The following is a 16,208-nucleotide window of genomic DNA, read 5'->3' on the forward strand; positions in this document are numbered from 1 at the left end:
TGGAAGAGCCACAGGTGGATAGCAAGTTGCACTCGGCTTTTTCCATAGAGAAAAGCTCACCCTGCAACCAGTTTCTTCCCTAAATTTCAGTGGGGTTGTAACAGGCAAAAATGGTGCTGGGAGGTTTGGAGAATTCATGGTGAGCATTATTTGCCTTTTGGTCCCAAACCCAGAGTGACTGAAGGCTGTTACTGTCTGACGGATTCTGCCTGGCTAATGCGAGATGAGCTGTCAGACGTGCCCTACTTCTGAAGGGAGGGATTGTGTCAGAAAAGCATCGGCGCTCGCTGGCGTTTGTGTTATGGCTGTCAGGCGGGCAGCTTTAATTAGGTTTTACATTTGGGCAGGGGACAACAAAAAACACAATTTAAGGCAGCTCGGATTGCTGCCGTCCCATTCTGTGCTTGTTTTCATGAGTGACTGTAGTGACCATAGTCCTTCCATGTGATGTTCAATGCCACAGTAACTTATTTCCAAATATGAAGGATATTTTTAAACATTTCTTGAACCTTTCTGGTCACAGGTGAGCAATTAAAAGTTGTACTCTTCTATAAGTTGTTATTAAAAGTTTCCTGCAGTAGGAAAGCTTCAGACTTTCTGAGAAGGGAGTTTGCTTCTGCTTTGCTTGTGGCAATGATTGTTCTTTATACAGTTCCTACTACAAACAGCAGGAACAGTGTTATTTGTAGAGCTTCAGAGTAGAAGAGATTGTAGAGCACTTAATACATCATGCCAAAACCTTCCTGGATTAATTCCTGCTTGAGCAAGAAAAGCATAGCTTTCAAAAGAAATACAAACTTCCAGAATTTCCAGTGGTAGGAGAACTGACAAAATGGTTGGTAGGTACTTAAATTCATTTTACCTTCAGTATCAGAAACAGAGCAAATGACTTGCCCAGGAAACAGCATTTGCTGTATTGTTTCTAGTCTGGTTTCACCTGCCAAGCAATGGGACCTGGGATATATAACTCCATGGACAGACATTGTTAAGAAAAAAAAAATGAATCTGTACTTGAAGTGAACACTAATATAGTACTGTTAAGTTTCAACTTTAACTTTTTTGATCAGGTGGGCAGATTGACCCCCCCATATCTCAGTTGAAAGAATTTTTTCTAGTGCTGTAGTCAACTCTAATGGCACCATCACCAAGGCATCTGTGTCTTGCTTGAAGCACATACAGCGGGGCTGGACACTGGTCTTGGCCAGCAAAGCACACAGTCAGATCAGAATCGGTGGTTTTTCTTTCCCTTTTTGATTGTGTGTGGGTTTTGTGCCAAGAATTGTTTTTACCCTTTTGTCAACATGGCAGGCTTGATGTGGCCTCTGTCAATCTTTCATTCCAGCATTTCTAAAGTATGCCACAGTTACCTTGGTTTGTCAGAAAGAAATCTTTGTGCTACCTCAATGTATGTATTTGTGGTCTGCTGAGGAGCTTAAATTGCTTTGCACCTTCACTGTGTCCTGTTCTTTCTTATCTTCTTGTCCTGTCTTTCTGCAGTTGATCTTCATGAGCAGGGAGTTTGGGTTTTTTCCACTTACCGGTGGAAATGAACAATTTAAGGGCCAAGGTCTGTTTCCTGAGGTAGACCTGTAGGAAAACATCTTTCTGGTGATTTCCTGTTCACAATTCCCAGTTAGAGATCTGTTGACTTTTTTAATCTACTTAATGTGTGCCATGTTAATTTTTAGTCAATTAATAAGCAGTACCAAATCAAGTGCTTTTGAGAAGACCAAGTACATCAATGCCATTAAATCAACATTCTTAAAATTTATAGGTCAAACTTGTAATCTCATCAAGAAGGTTGTCAGTTTAGTTTGACAGAATCTATTTTCCAGAGACCTAATTTGATTGACATTGGTTTTATTACCCCTTATCATTCTTTATTATAAGAGTCCAGTATTGAATATTCTGTAATTTTTGCCTTGCTCAGCATTAGACCGATGGACCTGTAATTACTTGGGTCATCTAGTCCTTTCTTTTTGAATTTCAGTGCAAAATTGTCTTTCCTCCGGGCTCCTGGAATTTGTTAATCACAAGAGAGCCTTTGGCCCCTTTTTTTGGAGTCTCATCTATGCATGTAATCCAGATCATCTCATTTAAACATACATAATTTTAGGACCTCCTGTTTAGCATCCACCTGAGTTTCTGTTTAGTACTTCATATAGCTTCTTCAGGTGTACATAACGTCTGTTGTCTCTGTACTGTTACTATTAGTATCTGCTGATGAGTCAGGATGAGCATTCAGGGATCTTTTTTCTGTAGTCTAAAAAAAAATTTTGTTATTCTGATCTTTACTAGCCAGAGATTTTTTTCTTTTCTTTTTTTTTGTTTCTTATGATATTTCTGTTCTAACTTATATTTGTTTCTGTGTACTTTCCCTTTATCCCCTATTTTAAATATGGAATTGGCCTAAGCAGACTGGCTTACAAAGCAGTAAGGGAAGGTACAGGTCTCTGGCACTGTCTTTTTCACAGTTGCAGATTTTGGGATGTGTGGATAAATGTTACAGGGTAAACAGAACATGGAAAAAATCATTCTCATGGCTTGTTTTAATCTTGATGATTTTCAGCTCTGAAAATGAAACTTCTTAAAATGCAAAATATGTGCATTATCAACTTGGACTTGGCTTCAGCTGGTTTGTTGTGTGGTGTTGGTTTGTTTTTTTTTTATAACTGTCAAGTCCTTGATAATCTCTAACCCTGTTACTGCTTAGACCTATTCCTCACCAGATCATAGGAGGTCCAGTATACATTCTCTACAGCTAGATAAAACATTCAGAAAGAGCAGTGGTAATAGCAATGTAACAAGGTGTTGTTTTAGGATCATCTAGAAATATCTCTTGCCTGACCTACTGAATCACAGCATGCGATGAACTATTGGATTCCAAATCACAGAAAATATTTACTATTTACGGTGCTGTTCCTGGGAAGTGTAGCATGGGAATGAACTACAGTGTCTGTGTGGGATCCCACTGAGAGGTCCAGCTGCTTGCTTTGTGCTGCCAGATTGTGTCCAAAGAAGTGTTACCCTTTTGGAGTACATGCAATAAGAGTACAGGATGGAGAAAATTAGGGAAGTTCATACTGGTTACTGTATTCTGGAACAAATACTTTCTGGTTTTTTACCAGTAACAATTTTTAGTTCTTTCATATCTAGAGTCTGTGTTTTGTCTGACATAAGGTGTATTGCTCTTTAGAGGAATTTGAAAATAATATTTTTAGCTGCATGTATAAAGTTTTTTCTTGGCTTCTTAGCTGTAAATGTTTAGCACACTGAAACTTTATGATGTTTGCTACAGTCATAAAGCTTTTCACAAATTAGCTTTGTCTGAGTTTATTTTCTTTTTAGTTTTTTGAGACTGGGATGTGTCTGTCTTCATGTGCACCATAGTGTTTGGGAGAGATGGTTGAAAATACAAAGTAACCTGAAGTGGAAAGCTCTTAATGAAAGATTTCCTCCCTTGAGCTTCACTGATACAGTGAGGCATATGGCAGAAAGCAGCAGCAGGAATTTGCTGGTGGAAACAACTGCACCAAGATCTCAGTGGGCTGCAAAGGGTACAGGGTTTGAGTTCTTAAGATAAAAGGGGGTTTTATTGAATTAACAGAAATTCAGTGCTAAAATGCTGAGTAGATCCATCCTTTTTTGTGAGAATATTATTTAGCCAATATAGCAATTCGTGTGTTGGATATGATTTCATAACCAATAGCTTCTGAGTAACAGGCCTTAAATCCTGTTACAAGTTTCATATATCTCATGGCATTCAGGGGTATATACACCAGCAAGAAGAAATCATGTTTCTGCAGACCTATTATTCTAAGGAAAATGCTATGACAGTATAATAGTTTTCTTTAAGCCAGGTTCTGCAGTCCTGCATGCAGACAAGACAGCTTTATTAGTGTTGGTATTCATTATCCTTCACCTTGGAGAAAATATATTTGTTTCCAGTTGGTAGAGAGAAGCAGAGATGATATCTAAATAACTTGAGTGTTACCGGAGAACTCAGAGCAAGGTAGTAAATGGTCTGTGGAATTGCTGTATCATTCTTTTCATGTATTGCCATTATTTCCCTTCCCTGCTGCTAGTGCTGTCTGCGGGTTTGCTATCCGTGGTGGCTTCCTTGCACAAGTAAGAAGTGAGAATGTTTGTATGAGACATAGGTAAAGGCCACTCTCTAGATTGTAGTGGTCAGACCATGTGCCTTGAGAATAACAGTGGCTGGACATGGAAGCCCATGGTCAGACTGCCTGACATAAATTCCAGGGCCTTGCATTAGCTACTCCTGCTCTGTGTATCTCTGAAGGTCCATAGAGGATCAACGGGAAAAGAAAGGACAAACGCAGGTTATCAAAGTTCTGATCCTTGAGTCTCCCTAAAGCATAAAAAGAGGTTTGTCTCCTAGAGGATGGCTTCCTTCTGGCCCAGGACTGTTTAGGATTAAATGCATTAAAGATTTGATGTGTTCAGAGGCACAGGAGTTGGGACTGTATAAAATATCTCAGATAGGCAAGAAGAGGAGGAAGGCATGGCAAGGAAAGTATCTTTACAATGTTTCTGTTCTGGGTTTTGTGCTCAGCCAGACTTCAGTTTATTCTTAGTTAATGTCATGTAACTTGGATAAGAATATTTTTATTGACTGTTTAGCTCTTCAGGAAGACTAAATATGTTTTTACACTTTTTTTCTGAAGTTAAATTGATTGGAGGGAATTGCTCCCTGGATGTACTGTAGGTTAAAACAGCCATTTTTTTATCCTTATGCCTGTATGTGGGCATTTCAGGCATGAACTGCAGTGTTTCCATGGATTTTTAAAGTCTTCCATCGCAGAGTTAGCAGCTTTTAGGGCTTTGATCTGATTTCGTAAGACAGAAGCGCTCCCTGTATTTGTGTTACAGCAAACACTGTATTTTTGGTGGCGTCTGACTTTGAGAAACACACAGATGCTTTTTTGTAGTCCAGGAGACAAAGAAACAAAGCTTTGTGCTGGGAGGCAGGATCTGTGCCTCCAGGGGACATCAAGGCACTTGGTGTGCAGCTGCCTTCCCAACCTCGCCTTTCTCCTGATGAGCAGGAGCTGGGTCGCTGCTTGCTGCTCCCGTGGATAGAAATCTCCACAAATGCCGTTCTCCTTGGGAGGGATTTTCACACGTTTCCTTTCTCATTGCCTGTGAGCAGAAGAATTTCAGTCCCCTGCACATCAGCGCCAAAGGACGGGTTGCTTTTTGGCTTGCTGTGCTCCAGATACACTGAAGGGTGTATGAGAAGGAGCGTGGTTGGAATACAGGACTGCTAGCCTGCCTGCTTGGGCTCACTGATTCTTGAAATGTGATTATCTGTATATGTTTCTAAGTGCATGTGCCTTAAAAAAAAAAAAAAAATTAGGAATTGCTCTGGTTTTCAAACATAAAAAATAAGTTCAGTAGGAGGCTCAAAGGAAGGGATCTGGAAGCGTCTGTCTGTCATGTTGTATTAATAGAACTGATGCTGCAAAGCTGCTACTTGGGAATCAGGAAAAGATCCCTGTGGAGCAGGTTCAGCCCTCTGCAGACCTGTAGTTTTATCCATGTGTGCACAATACCTGTAGTGCTGACAGCGCGGCCCCTCCAGCTCCCTGTCACTTATCTCGGTTATTAACCAGGTCTCTTTCCACTGCAAACACAAACAGATCTCGCTGGTAAAACAGAAGCTGTTGAAATGATTTTGGCTGCTAAAGTGGGCTCCTGCCATCCCATGCGCAGCAGCAGTTGTACTGTTTGGGTTTGCTGTCATCTCTAATACTCGGAGGGGAGCTTTAATGTGGTCCCTCGCCCTGCTGCAATTTGGGCTGTCCTTTCTCCTCCTATTTACTGGCTGCTCACTGAGCAGTAAAACGAGACATAAAGGTGGTTATCTGTTCCTCAGTCAGCCCCTTCAAGGTTAATGTAAAAACGCTGTTTCCTGATTTTAAACACTTACAAACTTGTTTATAAACAGTAGCAAAATTATGTGTGTGTGTTTATGATTTTTAAGAAGTGGCTTCGTTACTGACAGGTCAGCCACTTACATTTATTAGGAACACAAAACTATTACACAATTCTGTTGCTGTCAAGCCTCATATGTGCTCTTCAGTAAATTCCTGTGGAAGGCAGGGTGGGGGGGTTGCTGCTTCTCATTCTTAAAGTAGGATCTTCAGAGCAGCAATTTAAAGTTATGTTGGCTTCCACTGTATTCAGGAGATATCAAAATGGTGAAGAACAGCATAGAGACCATAAGGGAAAGCAGGGATGAAATGAACAGTGTAAGAAAAATGTGATTCTACTCTTGGAATCATGTTCCTGTGCTGAAAAATACTGAGTTCTTTTTTTCTTTCTTTCCTGTCTCTCAACAGGGCAGAGTTTAGGGTATGGATTCGTTAACTACATTGATCCAAAGGATGCAGAGAAAGCCATTAACACTTTAAATGGACTCAGACTCCAGACCAAAACCATAAAGGTAAGACAATATAAAATGCCTTTTGCTCAATTCAGGAAGTGGGAGGAAGTAGTTGAAACAGTTTCTGGCAATTTCATCTCTATTTTACTCTCCGTTGGAAGGGCACTAACGAGCTCCTCCTTGGAACAAGGGAGGACAGGCAGAAGATAAAATCTCTCTTCTCCGACATTGCTGCTTTTGTTAAAGGGAGGGGAAAGTAACAGGAAGCTCCTTAAAGCATGACAGTGAGGCTAAAATGTAGAATAAAACATCCAGAGCGATACCCTTCTCCATAAACAGGTGAAGTACGTGACAGTGTATTCATAAGTTACATGTTTTCTTATATTTTAATGGGAAATACCTTGACATGGAGCTGTTCTAGTGATGCTCCTGTCATTGTCAGGTGTTAAAAGTATGTTTCTCTCAAGTTAGAATATGTTATTCTCAAAAAAAAAAAAAAAAGGTTTTTTTTCCCCGCAGTTTCTACCTCCTTAATTTGATTTATTCTTTGAAAAGCTGGAGGCTTCCCACTAAAGTCTCTTATTTCATTGTTGTAATAGACCATTAGTTATTCAATGACCTTCTTTAGTGGTCTCATAAGAAAAGCAAGCTTCTACACTGTCATGGTTTTTGCTGCATGGCTGATAAAGCTATTCTGAAACAGCTTACAGAAGATTTCTCCATCCCAAATTCTGACAAATAATACAGCTTAAGGGATGTGAATCAACAAATTGAAGGGGCACAAACAGCAGATCAGATTCAAATTATCTGAAACTACTTTGAGCATATTTGAATGCTGGCTTTTGGTTTGCACCATTTTCTTAATTTTTCTTCTGTACTTAATTTGTATTTCAAAGCCAAAAATTTATGTTTAAGGAAGGTAAAACTAGAATTTTTACTTCAGTGTACATCGGTTCAAGTAATGTCAGTGATTTCAGATCTTGTAGTCAGTACTTCATTTGTGCATACCCATTCTCACTAAAAGTTTGGACAAAATTATATTGCCTAAAGCAAAAATATTTGTTGGATTCCACTGTATCTCTGTGGATTGCTTCAAGCAGGTTTTTCCCTGGTCTGTTTGATCAGTGAAGAGCAGAAGTCCCGGGCTGAGAGTTATGAAAGTGGTGGAGCAACTTCACAGGCTATATAGGAAAAGCTACTTCCAAACCTCCCCTAGACCATCCAGGTTCCGTCCAGCAGATGTGTCTGGGCCATATATCCAAATGCTCACAGCATGGTTTTGTAGAGTTAAATAGAAAACCTTTGAGGAATATGTAAGGCAAGGCAGCAAAATCTACCATCTTATCAACTGCTGCAGGTGGAACTGCAGGCTTGCACTCAGCAGTTTCTGCTTACAGTGAAAAGTTGCTCTCAAAATTGCTTTTAAAGGCACATTATCAGGAAAAATGTTTTGAAAATACTTTATTAAAAACTCAGTGGAACTTGAAAAATCTAGATCAGTTTTTAATGCAGCACATGAAGTTTTGAACATTATTTAGCCTTAGTAAAGGTGCTACATTTCTTTTCCTAATTACCTATGTTGCTTTCCTCTGTTTATTTTGTGAACCAGAGCAATGCTATTGCATGCATAATATTTCAAGGTTACACAAGCTACAAAAAGGCCTCCAAAAACTCCAACCCACACCAGTTATTATTATTATTAATAATTATACATTTCTCGCGTGCAAAATCAGGCCCATTATGCTTTCCTTTGTAAGATTTTTATCTGAGAACTTCCCATGCAAAAAGTTCTGTGTAATGTTGTTTTTCGGTGGCTTTTTTTTTTTTTTCAATTCAGTATAAATTTTAGAAATGCATTGGTTTGTTTGGTTTGGGGTTTTTGTGTTTATTAGTGGCTAATACTTTTATTGAATACAGGACATCTTGTTGAGCTCTTGAAAGCTGTTAAAATTGAATAACCAACAACGAGGTTGATCTAACCTATGTGTACAGGAGCTACATAAGTTTCTCAATGACTGGGAAGATGTGTAGGCTTTTCTTTTTTTTTTTTTTTTAAATAAAATTGATTTTATGCAGTTGCCTAAAATCTATTCCATAGCCGAGGTTTGGCCTCAAGGATGTCTAATCGGCAGTTTCCAACCCCCATTTTTCATTGCAGAATTGCATGTGATTACCTCACTTTATCCCCTTGTTTTTTTGTGTTTTTAATTATGCTTTGCTTCTAGAAATCCTAATAGATTAGGTTTGCTTTCCTGATAAGTGTGATGGGGAAGGTTTCCCAGTGTTCATGCTGAGTGGTAAATCCTGTGTGTTCACTGCTGCCAGCAGCACCTGTGTCACTGGAGACATCCCTGGTTTCCACCTTGCAAGGTGAAGAGAAACTGTATTCAGCACTGCTGAAGCCTCCTCGCTTGCATCTCACTGTCTAGCATCTTACTGTCATTCATTATGAAGTTGAAGTATTTTAGCTTGTGGAATTACTGTATTTAATTATCAGACTCGATTACTTCAGCCGTAGATACCCTTTACAGTTACTAAAAATGCACTGCTGGTGTGTTAAAAAAGGCTCTCTTGAAAGAACATCTAGAAAGGAATTTGGTGGCATATAGTTTTGTAGGCCAGAAAATATTTAATAGCAGAATAACATCAAGCTGGAAAAGAACTAAACATTTTTCTCCTTTCTTCGTGAATGTGGTTGGGTTTTATGGCCCAGAATCAATCTGTAGATGTCCTGTTGGTGGACGGGCTGAACCTTGGCCTCTGCCCATGTATGTTGGGTAGCTGCAGCCCTGCAGGTGGCATTTCTCTGGCTGCCTTATGGAAGCTGTTTTGATGGAAAGAAAGTTGAAACGAATAATCTGTGAAGGCCTTTTTGCACTGGCAAATCACTTCTGCTTGCCAAGGTCACCGTGGTCCTGCTGGTTGTGTCCCATCTCTTTGCTCAGTCATGGGCTCTGCTGTTCCTTACACCTACACTGAACATGAGCTGGCTCTTGGGGGTTACATTTGCCCTCATTTTTTGACCCCATAAGGCTTAATTCCTGTTTAAAAATAATATATACTTTCTGCATGTGGCCCCAAATGCTGTCGTTTTCACTTCTGTAACATTTTTGTGGCAGCTTAATGTTCTCTCTCTCCTGATGCCTTGCAAAACAGCCATGCAGTCACAGGAGGAACTGGCTTTATAGCAGGATCAGCAGAACAGCCAGGCACAGTCGGCTCTGATGTGTGGACTAAAATAACTGAAAAAATGTTCTTTTTATTCTTTCATTGTTATGATAAATAATCCCTTTTCACCATAGCAGCTAAAATATTTATGTGCATTTTATTTAAGTCAATGATGCCCTTTCAAGTCAAAGTTGAGAGGTGACAATTTACAGAATATCTGTTTGGGGAAAGCACTGGAGGAAGTGTTATGTGTTTGGTAATAGGTTATACACCTTATGTTCCTCCTCAGCTTATCATAGTGCATATTTTATTTACGCCATTTTGTAGCAGCATCATTCTCTTGTGAAGGAAGAAAGCTTCACTTTATTTTTACAGCTAAAGCTTGACATAATTCTACAAAACAGCTTAGAATAAGGGAAGATACAGTGTGTGTTGAAATAAATATATATTCCAGAAATTGAATCTATTTTTAGAAATTAAATTTGCCCATCCATAAAAGCATATGAAAGGTCACCGCTGCTGTTGAAGATTGCCTGGCAATTCAGTTGCATCAAATATCAGAAGGAAAATAAGATGTGTGATGCATGGGGTTACAGATTGTTTAAACTGCTGCTTTGCTCCGGAAAAAGGACAACGTCTGAAAGGATGCGAAAGACGTGTTTTACAATTTACTTGGGGATTCAGGTGACCTGACTTCATGGGAACAAGGGCAGAACAGTTTTGAAAAGAAGTTTGAAATCTAAAGAGAACCAGTGACCCCCTGAAGTACAGTCCTGTGTCCCTTCTCCTTCCTTTTCTCTGTTGCCTGACAAATAGGTTTGCTTCTTCCCTCACTCGCAGGAGCAGGTACATGATGTGATGCTGCTGGAGCAAAGGGAGATGTCTCCTCTGAGGGGATGAGGAATCTGGGTTCTCTGAGCCCTTGATAACCTCCAGTTTTTAAATCCATCAAATCTATCAGATGATAAAATACCAGGCAGTTCAGATCACTCCTCTGTGGTCAGGGGCCTTTTCTAGTTATATTAATTTTCAGTTAAATGAATAAATACCGTGGACTTTTATTTGTTTTACTCTCCTATTTTGATCAATAGGTCTGGGTGGTCCTGGTTTAAAATACAGTGAATAAGGCTGTGGGAGAAAGTAATCCTGCGTTTTCTGAAAATAAGGTAGTAACATTACTGCTCAAAGATCTTCCTGTTTATCTTGGTTTCTCTGGCATTTTTCAAAATGCCAGCTATTTCCACAAAACTCAGGCTCTAAATCTGTCCATGTTAATTCTTGTAATTGTCCACAAAACTACAAACCATCCTGTCACTGTAGGGAACCAAATAACAGCAGCCTCAGACTTCTCTGTCCTACAAAGTCATTTGTCAAAAAGATTGCCTTCCAGCCGTGCTCAGCAGAGAAGGAGGTGTGGGAAGCACAGGGCAGGGGAGGAGGAAGCTGCAGCAGGGAACGGTGAGGAAGAACTGCATCTTCTGCGCCCCATCCTGAAGTGCTTGGGAGGTATGGGGAGAGTTAAACACAACAGTTTGGGTTGCAGCCAGGAAATGCTGGATTACTGGTAATGATGGTAGCAAAGCTCTGGTGTTGGGTGCTCTTGGTGCAGTACTCTGCCAAAAACCCTGTGTTTTCCAACTGTGTTCTTCCATAGCCTACCCAGGGGCCACCTGCTACCAAGCCTGCCGGACACTACTTGCAGCCTCTTGTCCCAGTGAAGAAATGGGATGCTGTGAAAGGCCAGGTGATAAGGAGAGGGTGTACAGAGAAATCTGGGCAAGGCACAGAGGGGGCTTAGATGCTCTGCAAGGAAGAGAGGGTAGATGAGGGGTTTGGAAGATAGTGGGAGTAGCTGAGCATATTGGACTGCGGCAAGGAGGGATTTGCATTTTCAAGTGTCCAGTCGCATTCAGTCCCCTTTTTTTCCTTCCCTGAAAATTCATATTACAGGGACTTGCAAGCTGCAGATTTGGGGCATAGCTGTTCCATGGTTCCTTTTAAAATTAGGGTAATTGTTCGTTCTGTTTTAGGGTAGCTCACACTTAGTCAGAGGGGTCATCTGCAGTGGCTGCTGCATGCCGGGACAAAGCCTTGGACAAGAAACTTTAAAAGGTGCTGCAGACCTGGAAAGCCTCAACGAAGTTTACTCTGGTTTTGCTCTTCAGGAGCCTCTGTCTGCGTAACCATTTGGACTTGGTAGTGCTTATTAACAAATCCTCTTGCACCTTTTTGTCCATAATGATGCTGCTGCTTGAAGGACCTTTCAGTGCTGCATTTGAAGGTTCAGCTTTGGCTCTGCTGCTTTGAGCAGGCACCAGTCTTTACCTGGTGCAATTGCAATCTCTGTTTTAACTGCTTCAGTTTCACCAGTCAGTCCTTTTCATTCCACTGAGCCAGAGCAATTATTTCTCTTAGCCTTGCTCTTGATACAGCGAGAGTACTTCTAGGTTATTATCAATGGATGTCTTTCCTGAACTGATGGGGTAGACCATTGTACCTGCAATCATAATTAATCCTGGTAAAATGGCATTGAATCGCTCAACGGTAAAGTGCATCGTCACTGCCCTGCATCCGCCAGCCAAGGGCTTAGGGAAGAGAAAGGACAAAGCAGTGCAAGCGTCGGATGTGAAAGTATTCCAGCCTCTGGACCAGAGGGCTTTTGGGTGTGCTTGTTCTGACAAAGTACGTAGCTTTCGCAGGAGGGTTTCTCAAATCTGGTTTTGCACAAAATTAGGACACGGGTGAGGGTCTGGAAGTGGCTGTGGGGAAATGTGTCTTTCTGCCATAGCCCGTTTACTTGCGTTAAGCAGATTTTACTTCTGTATGTGCATGAAACAAGTGAGATTGTGCTTATTTACATGTGTGAAACTCTCTGAGCAGTTATGTTAAAGCGCTTCCAGTGTGTACCAGTGGGATAAGGGGCAGCAAGTGAGGAAAGAGTTGTCCCCATTCTACATTGGACCTCAGGCGGAAGAAAGCCAAGTGACTCACCTCAAAACTCACACAAGAAATCCTGTATCTTGGACCGTGTCACGGAAAGACACCAAGCAAAGTCTCAGAATTAAGGTCCCTGAGAAGCCTGGTATCTTTGAATGTTATTCAGATTTTCTTGGAAGCTGCCCAAGGAGTCATTTAACAACAACTGCACCTTACCTGCTTGTGGCCAGAGAGGTGTCCCAGGTATTGCAGGTACCATAAGCAGGTGGTTTGGTGGCCTGTGGGTGCCTGTGCTGCCATGATTCAAGGCTCCTGGTTAGTCTCATGTTCCCCAGGTGAATGATGGCAGAGCCAGACACACATCTCCAGAGATGTTTTGTTGATGCAAAACATCCACACAGGTTGGTGTTTGCAAGACAGGAGCTGCTTGGTTGCTGCTTAGATGTTGTGTCCAGGGCAGGGTGGCTCTGCTGGCAGAGTACATCGTTCCAGAAAGGACAACATGCTTCCCCTTTGGAGCAGACTGGAGTTAAATTTTGCAAGGAGGCATCTAGAAATGGACTTGATGTTGGAGACATCCAGGATTAGCATGTGAGCTGAAGGCTTCTCCCGTGGTGAGCAGCAGTGAAGTGGTTAAATATCTGTGTTTCAGTGGCTGCTGTTACATGTTCTGTAGGACAAATGGGATGCGTTCATGCCTCTGGGTGCCTTTGCTGTGGGCTCTGGCTTGGAAAGGCCAGACAGCTTCAATTTACGTTCTGAGGAGTCTCGAGGTTAGAAATTCTTCAAAAAGTTTTCTATGTGGGAAAATGGTAGGAAATCAATAGGGAAGATAATTACTTGAACTTGGAGATATTTTCTGTGCAACTGAACAAAAATGTGCTTTACCATGGAAGATATGAAATGTTGGACCTTCTGACACTGCAGTAGTGTTTTGAGACAGTGGTGCAGACTCTGGAGATGGCTGTTTGTACTGAAGAGAAGCCCTTACACAGGCTAATGCTCAATGTCAGATGAGAAATGTCCTAGTAAATGTTTTTCACAGTTAGTATATATGTATTTATAGAAACTAACATCTGAGGCCAGCAAGCTGTAAAACGAATTGTACAATATTTTATTATCTTCCTTGCAAATTTTACCACAGAACTCCTAAATGATCTTATGCAGTGAAATACAACACCGTCCTTCGTCCTTCAACCGTCACACAAGCGGACAAACATTTTAATGCTGAGAAATGCTTGGGTCAAACAGTAGTTTGGTGTTCTCCGGCTCATTATTTCAATTCTTTGTGGTGGCTAGGCTTCCATATTCTTTTCCACACGCTGTTTCATTACAGGGTGCTAACACTGCCGTGAGCAAAAAAAAAAAAAAAAATCATTCTTAAGTGTGAATATAAAGAATTAATGCAGCATCCTCACACAGTGCTTTGCAGTTTTCAGTGATAAAATGGGAGCTGGTTTTCGCTCCCATTTTAACTCGCGCAGCATAAGGAGCTTCTGGTGTGATGGAGGGTCAGGGTGGGCGATTTCTTCCTTTGATAGCTCACACATGGGAAGACATCCCGTCCTTAGCACTAACTGAATAATAGCTTGAAAGCAGGATGGCACACTCTAACCGATCGATTTGTCATTGGCTGACCTGAGAGGGAAGATGAAAAAGATTCAAAAGCAGATAAATAATTGACATTACTAGCCTTGAGTCCATTCAGCTCACAACCTTTTCTCCTTGATATTAAAGACGGCTGAGTTGCTTTTGGCAGCTTCTTTCTTTGGCTCAGGCTCCCCTGCAGCCTGAATGTTTGATTGCGGGAGGAAATAAAAACTAGACCTGAGCAGCGATAGGTGTTCACATGGAGGGCTTGGGAGTGTGTGCAGCCTCTCCTTCCCCTGCCTGTCTGCAAGGCCCATGAGAGTAGAAGTATATATATGTATATAAAATGTCAGGCACCTATGCTCTGGGAAGTGGTGGTTTTTTTGCATATCCCAACACTTTTCATCCTCCCTGTAATGTGGCATTTGGTTAATGAATGTGCCAGAGTGAGAAACCCAAAGGAAACCCCTGACTGTTTTCCCAGGAACTTCAATAATTTTGCTGTTCTCAGTTTTGAGGAATAGGTAAGGTCCCTACCCCTGCTCCAGGGAGGCTCTTATGTATTTTTTAAACTGTTATTCCTAAAGTAGGTTAAACTGTAGGTGTCTGAACTATTACAGTACCCTCTCAAGGTAAGGCATTTACAGAGTGGGGAGGGAGAGTCTGCTTTTCCAAATACCCCAACATGGGATATAAGTGAGAAGCAACCAACACGAGATCACTGAACCAAGCTGTAGGCATGGTTGTCCCTGGTGTTCCCAAAGACCTGGCTTGAGCTTTGTTACATAAAAGCCAAGCAGTGCCGTGTGTGTTCTGGTCCTTGCATGTCAAAGGGCTGTTCAGGAACAGCAATTAAGTGATGGAAATGCTGCACCCCATCAGGAGCTCATGGGCTGTGAGGTCCTGAATCGCTGAGGCACAAAATAGTTTCCACCTCAATATCCTTCTTCCTTTCAGCACTGAAGGTTTCTCTGTTCCTTATGTCTACTTGTGCCTTTGTGCTGTGTGCCTCCCTGAGCTTGCCTCTGTCGATGCAAATGTTTTATTGAACCTCTTTTTCATATTTCTTTCCCTAAATTTTTCCACCTCCTCTCTCTAGCCTTCTCTGTAAATGTTAGATTTAAAAGGTTATGTACAAACATGTAAGTTATAAAGAAATCACCAAAAAAACCCCTTAAAATCTAGAATCTTTGGAGTTTGTCTGCTATTATGCAGAGAAGATTGTGGAAGCAAATATTAGTCATTAACATAATTTTCTGTGTTGAGTCAACATCTATTTTTAGGTGTGGAGCACATAAAGATAACTCTTTGACACATAAAACACACAGACATCCATTTGACATGATCTGTGTTCAGGCTGAGCCTCAGGAACGGGGAAGACAATTGCTGAATGTGTTGTATTCATGATGGGAACCCCCCTTCTTCCTTCCAAGACACATTTTAAGACATAATGCAGGAGTGTACTGATCTGTTTATATTGAAGGAAATCAAAATGAAGTGCAGAATACTCAGGTTTGGTTCCAGTGCTGTTTGAGATGTGCTGCAAAGTAATTCATGATCTGTGCTGAATACCTGCCATTAGGCTTCATCCAGGAAGTGTTTTTATGATGTTAAATGTGTGTATTCTAAACGTATATATTATTTTAAAAGTGCAGAAGGCTTTTTATGCACATATTATAATTATAAATCTGATTCATAGGTAGAAGAGCAGTTAAGAGTCTTGATTTAGTAATTTTCCAGCAGCATACATGCAGTGCCACAGCTAGGTTTTCTTGTTTGCTTGGTTATAATATTTTATGGTCTGATTCTGGCCTTATAGTACAAGGCAACTTCTCATGATAAATTGCAGATACGACAATGAGTGTCAGTATACAGCTCCCTGAGCAGATGTTCATTTAGTCTAATTTCACCAGTACTTTACTGTTCATCCAGAACAGATCTTGCCAGCTCAGGATGCAAACACAAAGAGAGAGAGCACAAAAGATCACTCTGCAAATAACCTGATCTGTTTCAGACACTTGGAGGGGAAAAAGAAAAACATTGCTCGAACTTCAGAGTTCGAGGTTGGCTCCAGCAAATCATCCATACACCCACACCAATGGGG

General features: G+C 41.0%; 1 protein-coding gene across 8 annotated transcripts in view; it reads left to right on the forward strand.

Annotated features, from left to right (window-relative positions):
- ELAVL4 (ELAV like neuron-specific RNA binding protein 4) overlaps positions 1 to 16,208 on the forward strand; it is an 84,072-nt gene that overhangs the window by 58,302 nt on the left and 9,562 nt on the right. For all 8 annotated transcript variants that reach the window (XM_017805444.1, XM_017805441.1, XM_017805439.1 and 5 more), the window contains one exon: positions 6,366 to 6,469. In XM_017805444.1, coding sequence (XP_017660933.1) covers positions 6,366 to 6,469 — 104 coding nt within the window. The remainder of the gene's footprint in view (positions 1 to 6,365; positions 6,470 to 16,208) is intronic.

This window comes from Lepidothrix coronata, unplaced genomic scaffold (assembly GCF_001604755.1).
Source record: "Lepidothrix coronata isolate B3197 unplaced genomic scaffold, Lepidothrix_coronata-1.0 Scaffold12, whole genome shotgun sequence".
Lineage (NCBI taxonomy): Eukaryota > Metazoa > Chordata > Aves > Passeriformes > Pipridae > Lepidothrix > Lepidothrix coronata.